Source organism: Vipera berus (genome assembly GCF_964194415.1).
Source record: "Vipera berus genome assembly, chromosome: 1".
Classification (NCBI taxonomy): Eukaryota; Metazoa; Chordata; class Lepidosauria; order Squamata; family Viperidae; genus Vipera; species Vipera berus.
Window position 1 is genome coordinate 189,854,472 of NC_138202.1, and position 26,230 is coordinate 189,880,701.

The 26,230-nt window shown below is 38.8% G+C and overlaps 1 protein-coding gene across 1 annotated transcript in view; it reads left to right on the forward strand.

Moving 5' to 3' along the window:
• The window catches only part of COL6A2 (collagen type VI alpha 2 chain), a 60,507-nt gene extending 34,973 nt beyond the window's left edge, over positions 1–25,534 (forward strand). The window contains exons 17-28 of the mRNA XM_081312701.1: positions 264–326; positions 1,321–1,383; positions 2,585–2,635; positions 4,550–4,585; positions 5,030–5,092; positions 6,142–6,204; positions 7,781–7,816; positions 8,160–8,205; positions 9,154–9,306; positions 10,022–10,474; positions 11,443–11,481; positions 22,518–25,534. Of these exons, the coding sequence (XP_081168827.1) occupies positions 264–326; positions 1,321–1,383; positions 2,585–2,635; positions 4,550–4,585; positions 5,030–5,092; positions 6,142–6,204; positions 7,781–7,816; positions 8,160–8,205; positions 9,154–9,306; positions 10,022–10,474; positions 11,443–11,481; positions 22,518–23,125 (1,674 nt within the window). The 3' untranslated portion in view covers positions 23,126–25,534. The remainder of the gene's footprint in view (positions 1–263; positions 327–1,320; positions 1,384–2,584; positions 2,636–4,549; positions 4,586–5,029; positions 5,093–6,141; positions 6,205–7,780; positions 7,817–8,159; positions 8,206–9,153; positions 9,307–10,021; positions 10,475–11,442; positions 11,482–22,517) is intronic.
• The last annotated feature ends 696 nt before the right edge of the window (positions 25,535–26,230 follow it).

Genomic DNA, 26,230 nt, shown 5'->3' on the forward strand with positions numbered 1-26,230 from the left:
AGTGATTCACTTAACATTCACTGTGGCAAAAAAGATTGTAAAGTGGGACACAACTCACTTAACAACTGTCTTGCTTAGTAACAGAAATGTGGCGCTTCATTGTGGTTGTAAGGACTACCTACTGTATATATAATACAATAAATAGGCTCATTTCCACATGTTATGACTTAGGATGGCCTTACTCTCTAGGAGAGGGTCTATATGTCTACAGTATCTGAAGTGAGGGATAGCTCTGACTGTTCATTTCACATTTTGTTTCACAGGGAGATCAAGGACCACCAGGCCAGCGTGGTCCACCAGGTCCTGTGGGCGAAAAAGGAAACCCTGTAAGTTTATCTAAGCACATTTACAGGATACAGCCATTAACTTACTCCCCTATGTTGTTGCTTTCCAAGGAGCAACAAAATAAGAAAATAATACATTTTTCCCTGTGCAAACCATTTCAGTCAAGAATAAAACTCTTATTCTTTGCTTCTTGATAGAGATTTCACTTGTCCAGTTCTCCCTATTTGTCCAGCTCAGTGTTACTATGGTTCTGAATTTGAGTATAATTTTTAATCATGACAATAAATATTATAATAAGGAATGCAGTTCTTCATTTAAAAAATGATGCACATAGCAAATAATTGAAAAAAAGAGAGAAAAGTTCAATGGTTAGGCCAGGGATTTTAGCATGAGATTTGACACTGCACTGACTGCACTGACAAAGTGCAGTTTCTAAATGGACAAAGTGCCTGAAAATGTAGAGTGGCTTCATCTCAATTCTTTTGCCTGTCATGGATTGGCAGAGAGCAGATGGAAGGAAAAATGACTGGCTATATATGAAAAAAGGGACGTGGTGGCTCAGTGGGTTAGGACGCTGAGCTTGTCAAGCAGAAGGTCGGCAGTTTGGCGGGTTGAATCCCGAGTGCCGTGTAACAGAGTGAGCGCCTGTTACTCGTCCCAGCTTCTGCCAACCTAGCAGTTCAAAAGCACGTAAAAATGCAAGTAGAAAAATAGGGACCACTACGGTGGGAAGGTAACAGCATTCTGTGCGCCTTTGGCGTCTAGTCATGCCGGCCACATGACCACGGAGACATCCTTGGACAAGCGCTGGCTCTTCGGCTTTGAAACGGAGATGAGCACTGGCCCCTAGAATTGGAAACGACTAGCACGCATGTGCAGGGGAACCTTTACCTTTACCTTATATATGAAAAAGTTAATATAGAGAGCCCCTTGTAAAGGGAGGAAAGGATGTTGATCATGGGATCCTAAATGCTACACCTGATCATTCATCTCTATATTCCATCTCTTTGATTTCTCCCCACTTCCTGTTTGCAGGGCTCAGCTGGAGATCCTGGGAGGGAAGGTGAAAGGGGTGACATGGGGCCTAAAGGACCCAAGGTAAGACCTGTATCTACCAGAAACACACTTAGGTTTGCTCTGTTTTTTTATAATATTAACTTGATTAGATCAGCTAAAGACAGCCTTATTTTAAGACTGCCTATGGTCAAGAATGTCTTTCTCATTCTGCATGTCTTTCTTGAAAATTCAGATTCATGGCATTCTTAGTAAGTTGTTCATTATCTTTGAGTCAGTATTTCTTGTCAACTAAACTGGGTTCTTCTATGCTGCTTGCTCATTAAAGGCCTATGAAACCTAAAAGGAAAGTCAGTTTGATGTAATGATTGAAGGTAGAACCAGGAGACTGTGAATTCTAGTTCTATCTTAGGCATGAAATCATCTGAGTGGTTTGGGGCAATCATTCTCTCCTAGCCTTCAGAATGAGAAGCCTAGGAAGAAGGAGGCAATGGCAATAGCAAGCCACTTCCAAAGAACCTTGCCAAAAAAACTGCAGGGACTTTTCCAGACAGTTGTCAGGAGTTAGTGCTGACTTAAAGACGCATGTGAATGCACATATATGCCCACATGCACAAACACACACACAAACAAACAAATTAATTGTTTTTTAATGGCGGTCATGAACAGAATTTTAATTTGTGTTGTTTTTTATAAATTTTGGTGAGGATGGGTAGATAATGTACACTTAAAAATAAATTAAAAATATATCAATATTAACTATGATTTCTAAAATATTAATGTTGATAAACATAAAGTTGGTTAGATTTTATACTTCTTATTGAGGTCTTTTGAGATTATACCTAGTAAGAAATGTTGTGATTACATTTTGAATTTAAGTTTTCTGCATTGTACTATGCATATCTTTTCAGTAATTTTGATATATTTTTTTAAGTGTCTATCCCTTTTGGTAATTTTTTTCTTCTGTTTCCTGGCATTTCCATCATTTATTATTGTATTGTTTCTCTATCATGGAGATTATTGATAGAGTTGTATACCATCTGTAAAACATATGATACTAATTTTCTTTCAGATTATAAAAGAAAACTTTATGGAATTGGTGATTTTATGGATGTTGTGATATAATAACTCCATGTCAGCTGTCCAGAAGCTGGCATATAAATAATTGTCATATATAAATAATAAGAGCTAAGCTCAATTGTCATACAGATTAGTAACAAGCAAACTTCTGGAGTCATATATGAAATGTTTGAATTGTGTGTTAATTTTCTTGTTTTAATCATAGGGTGATAGGGGAAGACCTGGCTTAAGTGTTCCTGGTCCCAGGGGACCCCGGGTATGTTTTTATGACATGGCATATTTATATTAATTGCTTAATATGAAAAGACTTCCCAGAACAAAGCAGAAGCACCATTAGAAAAGTTCATTTTTAATCCTTCCAAGAAGAGCAGTTTCCTGGCTGGTTTAGAAACTAAAAATCTCCCTTTCTCTGGAAAGGCAGTCATTTACATTCACAACCTTCTCTTTTGAACTTCTCAGAATGATCCTGCAACCAAGCAGGAGAGTGGTTGACTGACAGTTTAAGGGAATGCTGCCAAATTTAAAGCTGTAAAAACAATGTCCTTGCAAGGCATTTTTATTGTGAAATAGAAAAACACAAGCAAGCCCTTATCCATTTCTTAACATTTACTAAAATAAACAGAGTCCCCCACCCCTCCTTGCTGCCACCCAATACTTTCTAAATAAATGAGTCGCTTCTTCCCATCTCTTTTGCTCACATCATGGACAAGTAAAGTAAATGAGCTGAAAAATACTTCAGGCCACCCCACTGACTGTATTGCTGAAAGATTGGGTTGCCCAGTTACAGAATAACTGGCCAGTGGTGAGAAAAGTTATCGATGAAGCTAGAGGAGCATACAAAAAACAGGCTGATAAAAGGGCATCAAGCCAAAGGACTTTAAGTTGGGAAACAGTCTATCTCTCTACCAAATTCCTACAATCTAGGCAAATGTCAAAAAAAAATTAGGACCAAAATATATTGGTCCTTTCCCCATCAAGAGGATTATTAACCCAGTAACTGTAGAACTTGAGCTGCCAAAAATGCTCAGATGTATACAATCAGTATATCACTGTAGTCTACTGAAGCCAGATATCACATCTCCCTTGCATCCCGAATTACAATCACCTCCCGATGCCATTATGATCGAGGGACATCAGTACTTTGAAGTGAAAGTCATTTTGGACTCTCACATACATGGGGGGGGGGGACTCAGTATTTGGTAGTCTGAAAACTCTTTTCCCCCTCAGAAACTGAATGGGTCGACTCCCAACATATTAAAGCCCCAAACTGCTTTAAAAATTCCATGACCGATACCCAGATAAGCTGCACTGAACTGTTTGCTAATTGAGAATTTTTGTGTATTTCTCCCTCCCCCCTCTTTTTTCTTCTTCTGCAAGACTAATGTCCCTGTCAAGGGGGGCATAATGTCAGCTCTGCCTCTCTCACAGGCATCCTGCCAACAAAAGAAGAAGGGGGAGGTTGAAAGGGGAAAGAAGGGGAGAAGAAGGAAAGGAGGAAAGATGAAAGGGCAATAAAGCTTTGTGTGTACATGATAGGAAATCGGGAGTGGGGGGGAAGGCTGGTGAGAAGGATCAGAGCAGCTGGATTATGGATCCAGCATCCCATGGCCAGGCAACCTGAGAAATAAGCAGATTACCTCCAAACATCTGAGTTCTCAAAACATCTTGGTGAGCTCCGTTTGGCTGGAAACTGCCTGATCATGGGGGGAGGGATAGGATGGAGGGGCAAACCTTATTTTCATATCCAGCGAGCGCAGGGGATTTCAGAGCTGGTTTGACTTTACGGCAACCATCACTCTTAGCAACGGAAACCCTTTGCTTTAATCAAATGGAGTCAAAAGCATTTCTTTCCTAAGGGATCTGATTAGGGCAGGTCTGACAGGTACATTATATGTTATGTGAACCAAGCCAACTGTGATTTATACAATGATTATTAACTGTGATTTAATGTGTTATGATGGATTCAGTTTTTTGGAATGTTGTTCATCAGATATTCTTTTTTGAAACCAAGGGAAATTGATTGATTCCCTTGGCCTTCCAAAAATTATGTTTGTCTGTCAATGAATTTAATTAATTTATTGATCACCATATGAAATTTTATACTTGCTTATATTTGAACAAACCTATGGCAAGACAAAATGAAAATTGAGACACTTTTCTCTCTTTCTAGGGTGACAAAGGTGAAAAGGGTCAGCCAGGCCCAGAGGTACTGTATACCTATGTACTTGCTTTTGCTAATAAATTGGACATTAGGTGATATCCTATTATTTTCTTTCACTTGTTGAGGAACTGATCCTTGAAGCAGCTAGGAGAACTGGCAGGAGGAATGTATAGGTGGCATCCATAGTGGAGTTGTTCTGGGGTCTCTTGAGATGCCAGTAGGATAAAAAATGAGTCACAAGATTAATACCAGTGTTTCTCAACTCAGCAACTTTAAGAGGTGTGGACTTCACTTTTCAGAAATCATCCCCTGCTGAGATATTCTTCCCATGAAATTCTTTTTATTCCCATTTTGCTTAAATCCTTAAGTGAATCAGGCAGAACCCTCCTTCTGAAGGAATAATAGAGGAGAATGAATTATTGAGGAAAAAATAGTGAGCTATAGAGGAAAATACAAAACAATCTCTTCTTTATACCATTTTTGAGATAGGGTGCAAGAGGTGACCTTGGTCCAAAAGGACTTAGAGGGAAAAAAGGAGAGCCAGGCGATGATGTAAGTAGACTCTTAATCTTACATTCTCTAAACTGTTTAACAACTTTAACCATTTGAAGGGTAATTTAAGATTCTCATTTAAAAAGCATTTCCTGTGTGCTCTTCCACTGCATTTTGGGTTATCATGGATTTAGATAATGATACACTGATCTTTCTTAATAGTAAATTTATGTCTTTTATAAACTTACAGCTTCTTTCATAGGCTTTAAATTATACTGTTGCCCATGTAATCTTAAGAATTAGAACATCTCTTACATTTCGTATATAATTGAATATACACAATTATAATTATTGTAATGTAGATAATATGCATATCATATACTTATGACAAGGAGATTTAAACCAGGGGTCCCCCAACCCCCAGTCCATAGACTGGTACCGGGCCACAGCATGCCAGAAACTGGTCTGCGCAAACAAACAAAGCCCCATCCACGGGATGCAGACAGTACATGAAACCTTGCCCCCTCTGGTCTGCAGAAAAGCCTCTCTCCACAGAACCAGTCCCTGGTGCTCAAAAGGTTGGGGACCTCTGATTTAAACACCAAAGAGCTTGTGGTTCCAGATTTCTCAGGCCTGTGATTAAAATACAGATGTGAAGTTTACTATATGAGATTCTGGGGTACCATGCATGTTTCCTGCAATGGTAATAGTATCTGAAGCATGTTGAATTTTCTCAGGATTCTTTAATGAATCATAGGTAGAACCTCAAAAACCTAATTTAAATGTTGTACTGGTTGGGACCTGTTCCCCTCTTGGTTCCATTTCTGCTTCTGGCTGAAATGATCTTACATGGGTTTTTAAAAAGACTGCAAATGATGTCTGTCTCTCTCTGTCTCTCTGTCTCTCTCTGTCTCTCTCTCTGTGAAAAAGAGAGAGAGAGAAGGAGGGAAGGGGCAGGGAGAGAGATGACTATATACTGTACTAAGAGCGTTATAAATCCCCTCTTTGAAACAATTATCTGTCTCCAAAGATCTGTCATTCATTTTCTGTACTCTTCAGTAAAACCTTCTGCATTCACTGCCTTTAACTACATTACTCTGTCCTTCTAGGGACATGTCGGCCTTCCAGGTCCACCTGGACCCAGAGGATCAGATGGTGAATCTGGACCCGAGGTATTGTAATTGTGCATCCGGTTGGACATTATTGCATGGCTCACTTCCCTTGGGGTGCGGCATTTGAAAAACAGGAGGCAAAAGAAGTGACTACCTTGACTCCCCCAATAATGTGCTTTTGTCCCTAGGATGGGAAGAAAGCATGTCACTTTCTAAGCCACTGCCCTGACAACAGTCCATTTACCTCATCTCTGCAGAGAGATTGGCAATGATGTTGCCAGCACCACAAGTTACATCCATTACTTTCTGTAGGCTGAAAAAAGCAGGCTGGGTGGAGGAGTCCTTTTTCCTTTATTTATTTATTTTATTTTATTTTTTATTTTAATTCCATTTATATCCCGCCCTTCTCCGAAGACTCAGGGCGGCTTACAAGCTTAGCAATAGCCTTCATTCTATGTATATGCCTGCTTATTAGGGCTTTTGGCCCCCGCCAAGCGGCATTATTACAAAGTCAGCTTATTGCCCCCAACAATCTGGGTCCTCATTTTACCTACCTCGGAAGGATGGAAGGCTGAGTCAACCTTGAGCCTGGTGGGATGCGAACCTGCACTAATTGCAGGCAGCTGGTGTCACTTAAGGAGGCATTAGCCCACTGCTCCACCAAGGCTCTTTAATTTAATGCTTACCTCAGGAACACTAAGCTTAAAGGGAGAAGGAAAATTACAATTACAGTTAGAATTCTTTATTGGCCAAGTGGAGGGATTTCATGGAGAGCATGTTTTGTGCTCAGCCCCTCCCCCATTTCCTTGTCCTTTGTACACAATGGTTGCATTAGAAGCACTCTGTCATGCCTGTCATATTTCTGTCATTCTATTCCTGTTTATATATAATTTATTCCTAAGAACCACTTTTTGGCTCTATCAAAACACCTTCAGTCCCTCAATCAGAACCATCTCATTACTCTTATATCTGCCACTGCTCCTCATTCAGTCCTTTGTGATAAATAATCAATTCAGTGAGACTTTTAAATCTGTTTGTTTGCTATGTGTATATGGAAATAAATTTATGTTTAAACCACTTGTTCAAAACAAATATTTTCCTAAGTCAGCAACTGTCACACCATTCGCAATCATTCTTAAGTCTCTGAATGATACATTTTTATACGTTCCATGACACATTTTCTATGCTCTCCTGCCTTGATTCTACTTACCACTTGTGTCGCCTAATAGAATAATTTTTCCCCTTGGGTTTTTCTGGAACTTTTTTATTTCCTGCCAAAGAGGCAGCAAGTATAAACTTGTAGAGTGAGGAGAAATAATGACTAGTGATATCAGTGTTTTTCATTTATAAATGGCTACTAACCACCCATGCCATCAACCCATCAGGACTGGGCTTATTGCAGTTTCTTCCTTCAGAATTTTACTTATTTATTTATTCATTTTCAATAGCCACTAATCTCAGACAAGTGACTGTTGATCCTGCCAGGCTCTTTCTTATTTAAAGCAACACTTATATTTCCAAATGCTAGTGAATATTAAAAATATATTGCAAGTGGATATATTACTTTTCTTACATCCTGAAATCTCAAAAAGGTGGACTTCCATTTGATGAACGCTTCCATCCTCTTTTTTTCTAGGGTGACCCTGGTCCTCCTGGAGACCCTGGCCTAACTGTAAGTCAAGAACATTTCTTATGCTACATACTCACTTTGGTAACTTTGCTGCCTTTCTAGTATCGGTGGTAATTTGTTGTGAGCTATGAAAAAGCACAGCAAATGCTGCTTCACACTGTCTGGCATAATAGAAATTATAAACAGATACTGATTTTGTTTCATATATACCTTAATGCATATACCCTCTGATCATATTTTGAAGAGTACGGGCAGATATTTGGGGGCTTGTGGTGTTGCAATAATAGAACATTGGAATGCACATTACTGTATAATGTTTATAATAATCTACTGGTGTCCGTGTATATCTTGCGTACATAATTGTTGCTGTTGTTATTGTTGATAGGACTGCGATGTGATGACCTACATCAGAGAGACCTGTGGCTGCTGTGGTTTGTTCGGAGTCTTTGCATGATCTTCATTTAGAGCAGAAGGGTTCTCTGAGAAGGGGAAAATTATACCATTTTAATAGGGAAAAGTTGCCATCGTATCAAGGTGTTCTTCAGTTATTTGATGGCTAGGCTAATTTTGGACAGTTTAGGGTAGACTAGTAACTCTTACATCAAAATGATTTGCAGAATTATAGATGACTCTAAGCAGTAGATTTGTTTTTAATTCATTGCAAGTAGGCAGAAATAGTCACACTTACCATGTATGCGTGCCTAATGTGGGAAATAAGCCAGAAGGATATTGTTTATTTATTTTGTTTGTTTGTTTAAAATTATTGGCCACCAACTCCAGCGGACTCTTGCCAATTTACCATTTCCATCTCATTTAATTTAGAAAGGATGCATTTGGAAGCGAAATAATGTACTTTTACTATTTTTTCTAGGGTCTGAATTGACATCATTATTCACTCTGAACTAACAGTGGCTGATCAAGCTGCTTATTTAATGCTATCTGGCATTTAGCTAAACCAGAAGTTTAAGCTTCCAAATGCCAAGCTTCAGACTAGGTAGGAAGGGACAGTTTAGAAGCAGTTTTCTCTGGGGACACGTGGTCTGGATAATCTATGGTATTGCTCGACTTTCCACCTTTTTGCATTCTAGTGCCCTTGCATCACTATCTCTCACCATTCTGATTGGTCCTGTTGGCTTGGGAGAATAGAGGAGTAGTCCAACATATTTAGAGAATGCCAGGTTGTGGAAAGCTAGTTTAGCATGATGTGTGCAACCACTCAAAATGTTAGCCCTGGTTTGTTCACATGTGTAGTGTTCAAACAGGCTTCAGGAGGTTCCCTACTTTAAAATACTCCTCAGTTATTTGCAGTGCATTGTTGTGGTGGTCCTGGGCTCGTTTCCTGGCACAGGTTCTGATTATTTTGTCTTCTGTTTCCATAGATTGTGAGAAGCGGTGTGGTCCATTGGACATTGTCTTCGTCATAGACAGTTCAGAGAGTATTGGCTATACCAATTTCTCCCTGGAGAAGAATTTTGTTATCAATGTGGTGAGCAGGCTAGGGTCCATTGCCAAAGATCCAAAATCAGAGACAGGTCAGTGACTGATGATTTCTTCTTACAGCTGAATATTCTCCATAGCTGTAAGGGTCTCCGATACCTACTGTATATGACGACATACATTTTTTCAGCCACTAATGAATTGTTACATAGGAAGCAATATCTGATCCACATCACTACTGCAAAAATTTGCTGTCTTGACCCACAAGTATTCCACACTGGTCTAATTTTTTTAAAAGATACTGTATATACAAAAATCTGTATTTGGACCTAGATTTCTTTAACATACCTACAGCCTGTTCTGATCAACCTTTATCTGCATTGGAGGCTTTATTGGAATAGTTGGTTTTCTACTTCATTAGTGCTGCTCTTAAGGAAAGGATGATACCATAGAAGAGCCTCCAGTGGTGTCATTCATCAATACAAAGGAGATCCAAAATGTCCTGTTAGGTCTGTTCTAGAGGGCAATATCAATGGCAACTGACATCTTTGTGGCTGCCACTTGGGATGTGACATTATGTCTGTGTCAATTGTTATTTGACTTGGGAACCAAGACCAGCCCTTTCTCTAAAGATCAGAAATGATACTTTTTCTGAATATTTTTTACAATAACTGTATTACTTATCCCTGAAAATGATTTCAAATCATTGGCTCGGTACATATGTGAATCTCCACTCACAGGCTGGGGGTGATGAAGGGGAAATAGAATATCAAAATTTAGGAATTATGACCAAGTTTATTTTCCTGGCAGGTGCCCGTGTTGGAGTGGTACAGTACAGTCATAAGGGCACCTTTGAAGCCATCCAGCTCAATGATAAGCGCATTGACTCACTCTCCAGTTTCAAAGAAGCAGTGAAGAAACTGGAATGGATTGCAGGGGGCACCTGGACTCCCTCTGCACTTCAGTTTGCCTACGAAACACTCATCAAAGAAAGCCGGAGAGATAAAGCCCGGGTATTTGCTGTGGTAGTGACTGATGGACGTCATGACCCTCGAGATAAAGACTCAAATTTGCAAGCCCTCTGTGATGGAAATGTTGTGGTCAATGCCATTGGGATTGGAGACATGTTCAATGTAGATGAAGAATCAGAGACTCTGAAAGCAATTGCGTGTAATGACCAAGATAGAGTCCAAAGAATGAAAGTGTTCACTGATTTGGTGGCTGAAGAGTTTCTTGACAAAATAGAGTTTGAACTCTGTCCAGGTCAGTCAATGCAAGCTTTGCTAAGGCTAATTGCAAGAAAGTAATATGGCATGTCTTTTCATATATTTAGACTAAACATTGTTCATGGCACCCCATTTTAAAAAGTAGCAATTGTCAAGGTCTAGTGATATTCAGAGTTGGAAGGAATGGACAGTAGGGAATGCTCTGTTCCAGCGGCAAGGCTTTCTTTTTCAAGTAATGACTGAAAGTTTAAATCATAGTTTATGTGCAAGATTGATTGGGAGAAAATTGCATTGTTTCAATAAAGTAACATTCATACCCAACTGCATTTATAGTTCACTATGAAGAAAAGTGTGTTTGCTAATGCAGTTTAATTAGAAAGGCCTGTATAGCACAAAGCACAGCCTCACCATATTTTGTACCCAATATGGTAGTAAAATCTTAATGAGCCTTAAGAGTCTAAAGAGCTATGGTGGTGCAGCGGTTAGAATGCAGTACTGCAGGCTGACTCACTGCTCACTCCAGTAGTTCGATTCTGAGCAGCTCAAGGTTGACTCTATGCTAACATTGTAAATCGCTTAGAGACAGCTGTAAGGCACTATAAAGTGGTATATAGGTCTAAGTGCTATTGCTATTGCTTAAAGGACAGTTTTCAAAGACTGATCAATGTAGTCACTGCCAATCATAGAGTGAGTCTGAATGCCATTTCTACACTGACTCTTGATTAGGCTATCATCCTAAATGAAAATGAGATTCAGTTTATTTGTTGTTAATGATGGAATGTTCTTTTAGTCCCTTTGCTTCACTTTAATGCCAAAGGGGGAAAAGTTCCTAGGCCAACATGTCATTGCATGGAAGATCATTTTGGCCCAAGAAAAAGGATTAATTAGCTTCTCTTGGTTGCATTAGTTTAAAACTTAATATTTTCAATATCCTGCCTAATTGTTGATATGTATACAAATGTGATCTGAATGATTTCCATCGAGTGTTTTTTTACTTTTTTTCAGATCCTCAGATTGTCTGCCCTGAACTGCCCTGCCAAACAGGTAAAACAAAACTGAACTATGATCCTCTTTCCCCTTCCACCTCAATTCACTATAGTATGTAAAAGAATTCTGACCTAAACAAAGAATGGACATTCTAACTCATATTTTTACATTATTTCTAAATATTATTCCTTCCTAATGTTTATTTTTACAGGTAGGTATATTTTTATATTATAGCTATTCTGCTTTATGGAAATGTTGTAAAAATCTCAAGTCTTCTGAAACAGTAGTTTCTCAAAGCATAAAAACCTGTTCTAACATGTCCGTTTCAGATTAGCAACCTAATCTTGGCCCAGAGACTAACCACGAGAAAGTAAAGATCCTAAAAGAAGCACTTGGGGAATTTGCCATTAAACATCAGTGATCAAATACTGGTGTATTATGTTTTGGCACGTTTGAAACTGATTAAATCCTGATGCTGCCAATTCTAATCCATAACCATAATGCAGAAACTGAATACTTGTTCAATGCATATAAAATAGCTCAGGGCTCTAAAGTTTAGGACAAATTTCTGATATTTCAGGAAATTCCTCAGACACTTTTATATTGTGTTGTTCATTTCTCTCTTGTTGGTATAACATTAAATATGTCATCCTTTTGTGCCTTACTACATTAGTAGCTAAATTAGTCTACATAAACATGACATCTTCCAAGGTAGTTCCATAAAATGCAGCTCCTAAGCAATGAGGATAATGATGGGGCTTAATATTTTAAATTGGTATTATGTTCTAGAAATGTGCAGAAAAGGCCCTTTCTCTCACAACTCACCATTCTGATTGGTTTCAGAAACAGAAGTACCTCTACTGCAGGTAGTTGATACAGATACAGAGTGATACAGATGTAATGCTGGTGTGAGCAATTAAACACAAGCATTCATTGCTTCTAAGTGCAAAATACATTCTAATTTATATTCAGAGACACGTTGCTAACTATTGCAACTGGGCAATGTATGTATCATATGAGTAAATTTTTAATTTCCAGCAATATCTGTATGACTCCTTCATGCACTGGCTACAGATTCTGACTTGGATATCACTAGTGCATGGGTGACTTAAGTCCATTCTTTCCAGACAAGTGACGCACTAATCTATGTAGGTAAAATGTTACCATTTATTTTTCCTAAATCATAAGGGCTCCCAATTTGTAAATATTGTGTGTTAGAGAGTATGGTACCATATGTAGGAAAAGTTTTGATTGATTCTTTATTTGCAGCATTTCTAGTGTGAATTCCGTTTTAACTTCATCCATCCATCCAAAAATTCCCTCCTAATGTCATTAACTAATGCCCTGTGGGATCCACCCAGCAGAATACCTTGATTGAGGTCTCCTTTGCACTGCTGGGTAACACCAAAGGAATCTTTATTTCAATGTGATTCTTCCTCTGTCTCTCTTTCCCAACAACATTAATGAGGAAGAAACTTCCAAATGTTGATTTAGAAATTGCATAGCTTCCTTCAAACCGATAGATGAAAATTAAAAGATAGCAATTTTCCCATAGTTCATTATAGTTTCATTAAAAACATTGTAATTTTCCACATTGTAATTTTCTGTACTTACTTATTGTACCACAAAAAGAAAATGTGTGTTATTCGGTTCTTTTTTAAGTTTTTTTATTTTGTATTTTTATTTTAATCCCATTTATATCCCGCCCTTCTCCGAAGACTCAGGGCGGCTTACAATTTAAAGCACAAATCAATGTGCTTAGCAATAGCCTTCATTCTATGTATATGCCTGCTTATTAGGGCTTTCACACACACCCCAAGCGGCATTATTACAAAGTCAGCTTAATTGCCCCCAACAATCTGGGTCCTCATTTTACCTACCTCGGAAGGATGGAAGGCTGAGTCAACCTTGAGCCTGGTGGGATGCGAACCTGCACTAATTGCAGGCAGCTGGTGTTACTTAAGGAGGCATTAGCCCACTGCTCCACCAAGGCTCCAAGTTCAATAAAATAGTTTCTTATTTATTAATATAGACATTAAAATTACATAGCTATCAGCAAATTAGAATAAAAATAAATAAATAATAAATAAATAAATAATAAAAAATATTAAATAAAAAGATATTAATACTGGATTGATGTATGACCTCTTTAACTCTTTCCTTCAAAATGATAATTCAACTTCACTCACAAATTGCTTACCACTGTTTAGAACAAATGTCTTTGAATTGCTTTTCAGTGTTTAGCAGTGATTTTTTTTCCAGAATTAGTTTAAAAGAGTTATTTTGCTTACTATCCTACAGTTTATGTTCTATGAGCAAAACCTTTTCCAGTGCAGTTATTTCTAATAATTTGGAGTAGCAAAGATTTAAAGCTGGAATACAGGTCCTTCCATTCTCGGTATTTTTAGTATAAATCTAACCATGACTTTGATTTCACATTCTCCTCTCATAAATTCTGATCTTGTAGAGTAGACGGTATATCGATCTTACTGTATGTATATGCTTAAAATACATTTTCAAAGTTCTTGGATTCTTGGGCAATGCAAGCTAATATTGTTCCAATTTTGTCATATCTCTTCAACAATGCCTAATTACTGTCCTTAAAATTATTGCTTTAAAAATGGGATATGATATCTTTATTGTCTGAATTCCAGTGAACTTTTCCTAATCTTTCCAGAGACAGGTCTTACCATTGCTGCCTCTGAAAGTGTTCCACCTTTTATCGACTATGATGTATATTTTCTAAGCTCCCATTTCCCTAGATCAGACATGTCAAACACAAGGCCCGGGGGCCAGATCCGGCCCGCAAAGTGGTTTCATGCAGCCCGCGAAGCCATCCTGGAAACAGTGAGGGAACGGCCCCCACTGCCTTGGCCCCGGCCCAGAGACCCTCAGATCTGTCCCACACCTGCCCAGGCCCCCATAGGCACCCTTGATGCGAATGATGTAGAGTTGGCCACGCCCACCCAGTAGGCCATACACACTCCAGCCACACCCACCCAGTAGGCCATGCCCACCCAGGCCATGCCCACCCGGCCCCCTGAGAGCAACCGCAATGCTGATGCGGCCCTCAATGAAATTGAGTTTGACACCCCTGCCCTAGATATTCAAAGTTGGAGTTTGCATTCCAGAAACTTTTAATAATACACCATAAATCATTGATATTGCTCCTTTGCTAGTTTCCTTTATTCAAGAATAATTGTTTCAAAGACTGTAAGAGGGCACAAAACAATTTCCTTCATGTCTTCATTTAAAGGAATGATAGAACTTGTACATACTGTAGTCAGTTTAGTACTAAAGTACTGGATCTCCATCTCTTTGCAATGAATAGAACAAAATTGATGGGGCATCAGTGGGAAAAGATAAGTTGCGCCCCATCTGGATCAAGAGATTCAGCACTGTATGGTCAAAACAAGTATGGGTTCTGTAGAAAGCATTCTGGGCAGAGGACAAATATAGCCTGATCAAAACCTTGCCTGAATGAAAAGTAGAGAGAAGGATGTTAAGTGAATTAGTGCTTTTCAATTGATACTGAGAAAAATGTGTTGTATTGCCAGTTGGGCTTTGTACTGGGTGAGATTTTTTTCCTTCCTAAAAACAAGCACATTTTCAGCCTTTTTTACTCACCATATTAATACCTGTCATAAACATGTAGACTCTCTGTAGTATACAGTAACTAAAAAGACATACAACAACACATCAATATTAACACGTCTGTGGTAAAAATCAAACCAAGCTGAACTGAACCTAAACTTTCTGTAATTTACTATAAATTGAGGATCTGCTGGACTCTTAAAGGGTCTTGTAGGCAGCCTAGCATCAATAGACACCATGTTGCCTACCTGTGACATGAGTGCTTTTGGGCTAGAGTCCATTTACTGTGGTCCACGGAATGCCATCACCAGTGGTGGGATTCAAATAATTTAACAACTGGTTCTCTGCAGGGGGGGTGGGGACGCTGCAATGAGGCAGGTGGGGGACGAAGGAGCTTCTCCATGCACCCCACAACCACTTACCGTGCCAAAGTGCCCCCACAGCCAAGCCTACCACACCCTGACCCCTGTCGCGCCTCGCTTGCTCAGTAGTGACTTCTCCCACTTTCTTCTTCTTCCTCCTCCTTTGAACAGCTCTTTGCTCTTGTTGCTGCTTTTTCAGTTTTGTCCAGAGCCTGTGCAGAGGTTTGGAAAAGAAGCCCCACAGCGATCGGGTGAGGTGGGAACCATTCCCTTCACTTTTGGACCAGCTCCAAAATGGGCTGGAAGGAGTGGCCCAAGGACTCCAATCTGGCTTTGCAGCAAGCAAGGGGATTGGAGGCACGTGAATGCACACTAGTCTGGCCATTCAGGAGCTGGTTCTCTGAACTCAAGAAAAATTAGGTATCGGTTCTGTCGAACCGGTGCGAACCAGCTGAATCCCCCCACTGGCCATCACTCTTTTGTTAATCTTTAAGGAACTACAACATTCTTCACTGTGTGTGCTGTAACAGACTAACACCACTGCCTATTTGGATTTCTGGCTAAATATCTCTATGTAGTGCTCACGTTTGAATAATAGTACTAATTATGGCTACTTTAAAGTATTTATTTTTTCTTGTTAACTTTTAAATGTCCCAATAACTGCGTTACCTCAAAGGAATCATAAATGCAGCACATTAAAGCCAGCATCAGAATAATACAATATGAAGTTTCAAAAGCACTAGAGATATTTTAAAATGCCTTGGAAGATATAAAAGAACTTCTTTATGGCCCTGACAAACAATAGCATAGGGGGCTTTAGGGAAGTTATTATACAGGGACTCACTGGATCAACACTAGCATCAATGTATGAAACCAGCAGGATCTGAAATCAGAGTATAGCCCTGAAAATATTCTTTTGACACTCACTTGCAGATGGGAGGTACCCAGTTACTTTCCGCCCTGTGGAGGTCGAGATAACTTTGCCCAGCACCAAACCCATGATCGCCCAGCTCCTGAACTCCACGAGGGAGATCCAGGACCCCAGCATGTATACCCAACTGGTGGCCACCTTGGCCTATACCGCCGAAAAAGCCAAGTTTGCCACTGGACATGAGCGGCAGGAATGGATGGACTTGTTCATTGATACTTTTAAAATGGTGCACAGAGAAATTGTGGGGGATCCAGAGACTGTAATAGGGCTTTGCTAAAATTATTGTTTTGCCTCTAAGACAAAAAGAAATTTATGGTTTGGCCTACAGAACTTAAAGATATTTAAAAGGACAACCCTTTTATCTGAAGGATTTTTCCTTTACTTTTTATTAATTCCAGATTATAACAAAGAAGCTTCTAGAATAGGAATGTTTTCAAATGTCTGCTCTGGTGTGACTAAGGATTACATGCAGCTTTACTTAGTAACCAGTTCCCTGGCCAAGAAATGTTTGTAGCCACTGCATCTCCAGACAGAAATACAGAAGGCAGGGGAGTGCAAGCTTTTAATTCCTTACTTTAAAACCTGTCTGGGCTGAGAGATTGGCATATTTGCTAAAGCAGGGACTCCATGATCATGATACACACACACACACACACACACACACACACACACACACACAACACACACACACAAACACAAACACACATCTGAAAAATTCTTGTTGTCATCCCAAGTGACTGCAACCAACTGATTAGAACCAGGGAAAGCATTAAAGAGATGGCTAGAGAATAAGGCTGTTAATTTTTAGATTTAGCAACTGTTTGAAGTTATGGCACTGAACAAAGGGGATTTACAACAGATTCTTGTAGCTGTGACCATTACAGTGTTCCCCACAGCCACATGGCTGTGATTCAGGTACTTGGCATCTGGTTCACAATTATGATGTCACAGCATCCCATAGTCATGTGATCTCTCTTTGTGACCTTCACCGTCAGCTTCCAACAAACAAAGTCAATGGGAAAGCTGACAGGAAATCACAAACGGCAATCAAGTGACTATGGGATGCCACAATTGTGCAGAATTTGCCTAACAACAGCAACTGGGACTGCTGCAACTGCCATCATAAGTTGACAGTCCCAGTTATCATGGTTGGGACTGGCAACTCGGTCGCTAAGTGGTGTGGATGTAAATGTAAAATAGTCCCAATTATCAAAGTTAAGCAAGGGTCACCTATGTTTTAATTAATATGGTATATGAAATGCTTGCTATATTTGGAGTGCAGACCAATGGTGGCTCCCTTCCAGAAAACATTTAACATCCTTACTCTGAAAAATCCAAATTAAGAAGAGTGACAACATTCTACACTTTGACTTCCCAAATAGAATTTAGAACATGATGTATGCAATTAAGTTGCCACCTGGAATGTTTCTAAGTGTTCAATGTGTGTCTTTTTCTCTACTGAAACCATGGCAGGACCATCATATGTCTAACCATAACTGCTTTTTAAGAACTGGTGGATATCTTGTGTCCCTTCTTCTGCCAACTAATTATCTGTAGATATCTGTCTGTCTGTCTCTTTCTTTTACTTCCAAGAGCTTTGGTATATGATTTGGTAGGTAATCCCATGCAGTGGTTTCCATTACCTGTTGGGCTTCATCAAGCAACCTCAGTTTACTTTGCAATACTAAATTCTATACCAACTTCCCTTAGTGACAGATTACCATAATCAGTAATGTTTCTGTGCTAACTTTCTTTCTTCCACCATTCCAACTATATGAGGCAAATGTAGAATTTTCCATAAAGGCAAAAAGTTTGTACAAAATATTCCACGCATAATAATTTTCTAAATTTATTTCAAGATGCATGTTGATACAAACTTTGCATGTAAAGCCAACAGAAATTTTAGATAAATTTATCTTTACTCTCAAAAGAGTAAAACGTCCAAATCCATTTATGATTGGAATCGGGTGGAGGGAGGGGGATTTAGTTAATTTCCAGGAGAAATGGCTGCATGGCTATGTTCTAAAATGGCTTGCAAGAGGCAATTTTAATGTAGAAAAAGATGTAGATTCTATAGAATTCTGCAGATTCATAAAAGATAAAGGTGACAAAGGTACAGTATATCCTACAAGTTGCCATATCATGAAAGAAAACAGTATTCAGGTTGAAATTCTGCTATGAGATGAACAAGCTGGTTTCTGCTGGTTTTTTCCTCACAACTCCAGTCCTATAGGAGCAGTAACAAATAATTTTGTTTCAATAGTATCTTTGGAATATTGGCTAGAATTCCCAATACAATCTGGCAAATTCAGTTTCTTGCAAGACCAATAGACCACTAATGGCCAGCATCATGCACAGAAGTCAGAGATCATGTAAGAGTGCGCAACATTACAATGTTCTGGCAATGAGCATTTGTGAGGCAATTGAAGATGTGAAATTCTTTGAATTCCATGGTCCTGAAAAGATTTCCAACTCTTGGTGCAAATTGCATGGGTTTAAAAGTTATCCTGAACATTCCTGTAAACGTAGCAGGTGTCTAGATATGCAAGCTCTTGTCTAATGAATTTGGAGATGAATTGAGAACAAGGTTGCAACCAAATGGCTATTGCAGTGTGCCTCCCTTTGAAAGTATTGGAAGATGTCCATGTCTAGATCTGTTTTTCAACATAGACCCTGCATTTTCTAGAAGGAAGGAGATATGAATATGGACCACCAACATCAATCAAAATAATATCTTAATGGTAGTGCTTGACTTACAATCATTTGTTCAGTGACTATTTAAAATTACAACAGTGCTGAATGAAGGGATTTAACGATCTGTACGCGAATATGGCTGTTGCAGCACCCCCGCAGTCCTATGAATAAAATTCAGGTGCTTGGAAATCTGTCTGCCCTTATAAATAATTGCTATTGACCTCACCCGTCTACTTTCCCCATCCCCATCTCTGGATCCTTTGGGCTTTCCTCTTAGCCAGATGGTCCTCTCAGGCCCTGGGCCTGTTTGGGTCCCACACCCTTGAGCCTTTTCCTCCCTACTGCCTGGTCACACCTTGCTTCACTTTCCTTTTGCAAAGTTTGAGAAAAAGAAACAGCTGATCCACTGTGCAGGCTTTCTATACAGAGGCTACATGGTGCTGTCCCAAAAGCAGGCACCATTTTGGGGCATCCAGAAATGACCCAAGAATTGCAGTCACTACCAAAATGGATTTGCTTCTGGACAGCACCATGCAGCTCTATATAGGAAGGAGAGCACCATGCAGCAGAGCAGGTGCTTCTCTTTCCCAAAGGTAATTTTTGAAAAAGATAAGCGGAGTGAGGCATGATGGGGGGAAGAGGCCCAAGAGTGTGTGACTCAGGAGGAAGGGAAACTATGCAAGGGCTGCCTTGTGGTGGGAGAGTCTCTGAAAGGACTGGGGCAGGCCCTGTGTGAGCTGGGAGGTGCTGCAGTGCACCCCATGCTCCACTTAATGATCCATGTGGTTACTTAATGACTGCAAAGGAAGTGTAGACTCACCAGCCTCACTTAATAACCGCCATGACTTATGACCATAATTCTGGGCTCAATCATGGTGATAAGTCAAGGACTATCTGTAGTTATTCTAAGCATTTTTTTAAAAATGTGCTAAAGATAAGTAAGGCTAGGGCCCCCAAATTAAAACATTTTATATTAGACACCAAGCAGCTTCACACCAAACCTGACGCCACTATTCAAGGCAGGAGCCTTACACAAATGTAATCAAATAGTTGTCCAGTCTGTTCTTGAAAACCTCCAGTGATGATGAGCACCCACAATCCCAAGAGATAAGCTATTTCATTAATTAATTGTACACTCTGGCTCATAATTAAGTGGTGGTCCACCAGAACATCTACTGATATAATGATCTTGTTTACAGTCTGGAGTTGTCAAAGACCATAGTGAAGGTAATTGGAATTGATTGGATTCTAGTTTCAAGGCATGAACTGTAGGATGGTGAAGCTAAAAAAATTATATTGATGCAATCTTTCTCTGTTTTTTATTTGCTCAGTTTCTTATTGTCTCCTAGTTATCCTTCCTCATTTAACATTTTATATTATGCTAATAACATTTCTCTTTGCTTGCTAGTCTTCCTTGCTTACTGGGAGAGAGGTGACTTGAAAAGAAATGTTACATTTTCTCCATATTTCTTTACTTGGCCCTTAGTCAGTGGCTATGCAGTTAATAGGATAAATGGTGCAGAGGATAATATTGCCAATTCTCTGTTTCTGTGAACCTTTACAAACGCAGGTGGCAACTTTTAAGAAACCTGTGTGAGTGGACCAAAACATAGGGGAAAAGAATATGAATTAACACTCATTTTGGGGGAAAGCCTAGAGATAGATGTGTCATAGGCTTTTCCCTTTACCTCTGGTCCTGTATTTTTCAAATAATGCCTGACTCAGCCAGCAGGTCACCACAAAAAGGCTACAAATCACCACGTGCAATAATGCCAGGAAATAATGGGTAAGCAGGCCAAAAGTGACTTTAAAGAAAGACTTGGCACAGTATCATCCAGGCAGTTGAACAACAAAATACACTAAAACAATAGAACCTCTCTTTTGGCACAAATTGGTTGCCTATAATGTTTCCTGGCATCCATAGAAATAGTAATAACTGGAAAAAAAATATATGTAGAGGTATATAATCTAATTATTTTGTAAAGTTTGTCCACCATTTATATCTACTGGTTAAATGTTGATAAGCTCCTTATAAACTGACTCAATCTGAAGAAAATTCCACTCGGAAACTAGTGTTCATGCTCAGGAACTTGCCTGGCCAGTCTGTCATATTGTGTGTACAGTTACGCAGTTTTGTTCTGTTTACTTCCACTAACGTAGGCTTCAATCACACCCGTAGAAATCCCTTCATGACCTTAGAAATAATTTGAAACAGAGTAAATGGAAATTCTTTCTTGTTATTTCATTTTTGGCAATTCATGGGCAGTGCTAAGGAACCTCAGCAAAGTTCCCTATCCCCTGTGCAAATCTGTTTTAGTTGTGATGTAAAAGAAAACAAGTGAAAGATTTGGAGAATTTTTAGAGTGCTCTTCCCAAGGAGACATTAATGTACAAAAATGATTTTATTTTGGGTAAAAGTTTGTAATTAATTTATTTTGCCAGTAAAAGTTTTATTCTCCATAAAGTGATCTATGAATACGTTTTCTCTTTTTGTTATTGTCATTTTTGCTAATCATGTCAAGAGCAATATGTGCAATGTGCTTTCGTATGTGAAAGAGAAAGAGATGAAATCTCAATAAATAGTGCAAACCTTGGCTAATAGAGTAATGTTTATTGCAACTTTAATATATCTTTTCAAACAAAAATCTAGTTGGGTTTAGGCTTTATTCAAAGTAAAAATAATCCTTGTTTAGCAACCACAATTGAGACCAGAAACACTGCCATTAACTAAAGTAGTCACTAAGTGAAACTGTAACTATGCTTATGATCTTCATTCAGTTTTTATCTGCTTTATGGACCTATGAAAACCATAAATGTGAGAATGGGTCTCAAGGTTATTTTTGCATTACCATTATAACTGCAAACTTGCAAAGTTTCTCAAATTCTTTGCACTAAAGAAACATTAGGAAAACATAGTCACCAAACAATGCCTCTTTCCTATGTTTTACTCTTTAAACTCAGGGAAGTTCATAGTTTTTGGTGAATAAGTTATTGGCTGTGGTGATATTTACATATGTCTTCCTGCCTCGTCTATTTTAAATGCTTTTTAAAATAAATGCCTCACACCACAAAATTAATCAAACTTAAGTGTTTCTATTGCTTGAATTGTTTATATATTCCATGATATAATAATATACTGGTCAAAAATGTTCTTCAGTTAAAACCCCTGACTATTAAGGGGCTACGGGCATATGGAATTCCAAAGGAATTCCATTTTTTAGCTTTACAAGTTCTTTTTTCTTTTTGGTTGCATGGGTGAGATCTTATTTCCATTCCACACAGCACTTGATTTTTAAACTCTGCCATTCTCAGAGTTTAAAATCTCAGTGTCCCTATGAAGTTACAGAAATGGTTTATGTTATGGGGAAGAAGATGAGAAAAGAATAAACATTCCCTTACCTGATCTCCAGTCTTAGAAGCTCAGAATGGAATGAAATCCTTTCCCCAACTTTTTGAGTTATGTATTCTAGAGTCCTGATTGTCTGTTTGTTTTTCCCTTTCCCTACTCATAGAGCTTTCTGTTGCCCAGTGCACACAGCGCCCAGTTGACATTGTCTTCCTCCTGGATGGTTCTGAAAGAATTGGCAGCCAGAACTTTCGCAGGGCCCATGGTTTTATAGAAGCAGTGGCTGAGCATCTCACCCTGGCCAGAAGTGACAGTGACGACATGAATGCACGCATTGCTCTGCTACAATATGGAAATGAGGATGAACATGACATAGTTTTCCCACTGACATACAATATTACTGACATCACAGATCGTTTAGCTGAGATCAAATATTTGGACTCCTCTTCCAACATTGGATCTGCCATCATATATGCTGTCAACAACCTTGTCATCAGCACACAAGACAGGCAGAAGGCAGCTCGGCGTAATGCAGAGCTCTCCTTTGTCTTCATTTCAGATGGTATTACAAGCAACAAAAACCTGGAAGAGGCAACTGATTCCATGAAGAAGCAGAATGTTATGCCCACAGTCGTGGCCCTAGGCAGTGATGTAGACATGGATGTCCTGCTGAAGATCAGTCTAGGAGATCGGTCAGCCATTTTCCGGGAGAAGGACTACCTAAGTCTCTCCCAGCCCGACTTCTTTGATAGATTTGTTAAGTGGATCTGTTAGTTGTGAGGTAGACACCGAAGCTTTTAAACTCCTATATTGTTACACATTTTTTAGCAAAAGTATGCTGCCAGTAGGCACAAATTTTTAAGGGAATTTATTTTTATATTCAAAATTGGTAGGCTCATTTCAAATAATGTTTATGGTGCTAATTGAAAACAAAATAATAGGAGGCTACAAAACACCACAGTATCATTTGCCACGCTTTAAAACATTGTTTAAGATGTTTATATTGTACTACTTTTGGTGCTGAATAGAGGAACTGTGCATTCAATATAAAGCATAAAGAACTATCATCTCCAACTACCCCAAGGATCCATCTTAACCCTCCTCTCCCATTATTTCCCACTCATCCATTTACTGGTAGACGGGTAATTCCATTGTGCCTTGACTGTGATGCTAACATTTCCTTTCTTTTAAAGGAGATACTTTGCAGGTGAAAGAATAACAGAAAATATTTTTATCAGTACTGAGTCTTGCACTTGGCCTATTCCATTCGTAAACACCTAGTCTTCCTTCCTTTCTTTCTTTCCATGTACTTGCTTCAGGGTTGCAACATTGGATGGTCTCCCCTGTATCATGATGCACGTAATAAATGGACTTCACAAAGATATCTATAGCTATTTCATCTTAAAAAGGTCTAGGAAAAGAAGCTTTGTTCCTATACAGGTAGTCCTCAACTTACGACTGTAATTGAGCCTGGCAATTAGAGTCATAAGTCACAATGGTTATAAAGAAAATCTCTATATGACCCACCAATTTTTATTACCTTTTATGGCAGTTATGAAGTGAATACAGCAGTCATAAAGTGAGTGTCATGGTCGTTAAGCAAATCCTTTGTTCTCTATGAGGCAGTTTTTGTTGGAAACTGGAAGTAAAGCCTGTTCCTGGCAAAAACGTAAATTGCAGAGTGCTGCAAATGGCCACAAATGCGGGCTGGTTGCCAAGCACCATGGGAGGGGGTGAGGTTGAACTTTGAAACTGAGTTGTAAATCACTTTTGGGCCGGTCTGTCATAACTAAGTGACTGGTTGTAAGTGGGGGATTACTTGTACTGATAAGATATGGCATCCAGTCCTCCTGTGCCAGTACTCTTCTACTGCTAAGGAAGGAGTTTTTCACTGAAAATGGACCTCAGTATAATATAAAGAGATTCTGCTGGATTCTCTTCTGGATTTTGTGCTACATTTAATTGAAGCCAAGTGCCATCAACTTTCAGTGTTCCATGTATAAATCTGGAATTTCCCTGATTTGACTAGGCAGTCCATTTTTCTTTTTTTCACAATAATGATGATAACCACTATTGAACTGAATCCCAATTTAAAGTGTACTACTGTATGCATAAAGGAGTCTATCGGAACTGAATTTGAGCATTCTGCTTTTATTAGGTCTGCATTAGAATAAACAGTTCCATCAAACTGCTTTCCCCAATCAAGGAAATTGCATAAGAACCAATTTTGTTAAAGCCTGCAAATTTACATGGAAAATTGAAAGAAAACCTGACTACATTTTTAAAGAGATGGGGGAGGGGCAACTGAAGCGTTACATAACAAGGAAGATGAATATAAAATGTCCATACAATATGAACATATGAATTCAAAATATAGTTTTACAAACATATGTTTGCAATTCAGAATTCTGCCCTATTAACAGGGAGAATATTTTACTGGTTTGCACACTTCTAGCTCCAAATAGTTTTGGGAGTTTTTTTTGTTCCACATTAGAGTGCCTTTTTTATACTTTCATTTTCTAGGGAAAATGTGTCTTTGGTCTTATTTCTAATTACTAATAATCTCATTCTTTCGTAAATCATAGATTATACTTTCTCTGAAATATAGTATGAACTATCCAATCTGCCACTGTGCAAAGCCATACTAATTGATGAGCAATGACTACCCAATGTCAATGTATTCCTGAAATAGTGTTTCTGGAATAACATCCTTACTTGAGCCAAAATTGCACTCCTGATAAATAAAAACTTTTTTCACAATATTAGTGTCATTCATTTTATAGTGATTTAGAGTTGGAAGAGCTTTTTTTTAATTAACACTGTACTACAGTCTTTGCTTTTGTATAATGCCTCCCTCAAGTGCAGTTCATATAGTTCCTGGGTACTATATGAACGTGTTCCATTGATATTATGAGAAAAATATGGAAATACTTTGCTACTGCCACTTTATTTAGTTGTCTAAATTCTTTGACTTGGACATATAGTGTACACCTTTACACTGAAGTTCAACACATTTAGAGCTCACCAAGTTCATGGGCATAAGAATGTTCAGGTAGTCCTCGACTTACAACAGTTCATTTAGTAACTTTTCAAAGTTACAATGGCATTGAAAAAAGTGACTTATGACCATTTTTCACAGTTATGACTTTTGCAGCATCCCCATGATCATGTGATCAGAATTCAGGTGCTCATGTGATCACTTTCTGCAACCTTCTGACAAGCAATGCGGAAGCCAGATTCACTTAACAACCAGGTTACTAACTTATCAATTACAGTGATTCACTTGTGGCAAGAAAGATCATAAAATGGGGCAAAACTCACTTAACAAATGTCTCAGTTAACAACAGACATTTTGGGCTCAATTGTAGTTGTATATCGAGAATTACCTGTACAAAGGAATGGAAGAATTTTAAAATATTTCTGACTGACGTGGGGAGTTCCTGAAGAGCTATACTCATGCTGGGATGAAAGTCCTTGCGTCTGAATCTGAAGTCATGCTGGAACTGCCACTATGCTGAAAGTAAAAAAAATGATTAAAGTTTATTACAGTTGTTGATGTTTCGCATCTATTTTCCTTATTTATTTAACTTCTGAATTAACTGTTTAATTTCTATTTGTTTCTTCCTGTGGTTTCCATTGTGAACATTGTGTACAATACTGTAAAACTTTAGGAAAGGTACATTCTTCCCTGAAGCACTCAGACCCACGTCAGCAATGCAACATTGTGAGCCCAGGGCCAATGAAACTAATCTTTCTTACAACCAGATTTATAAAGAGAATAGCCAAATTCTTTGCCTTGTGACCATGACCTGGATAATTTTCCTATATTGGATTTACAAAAGGGACTTATTAAGGCTTTGAAGAATTTTATGAGAAGGG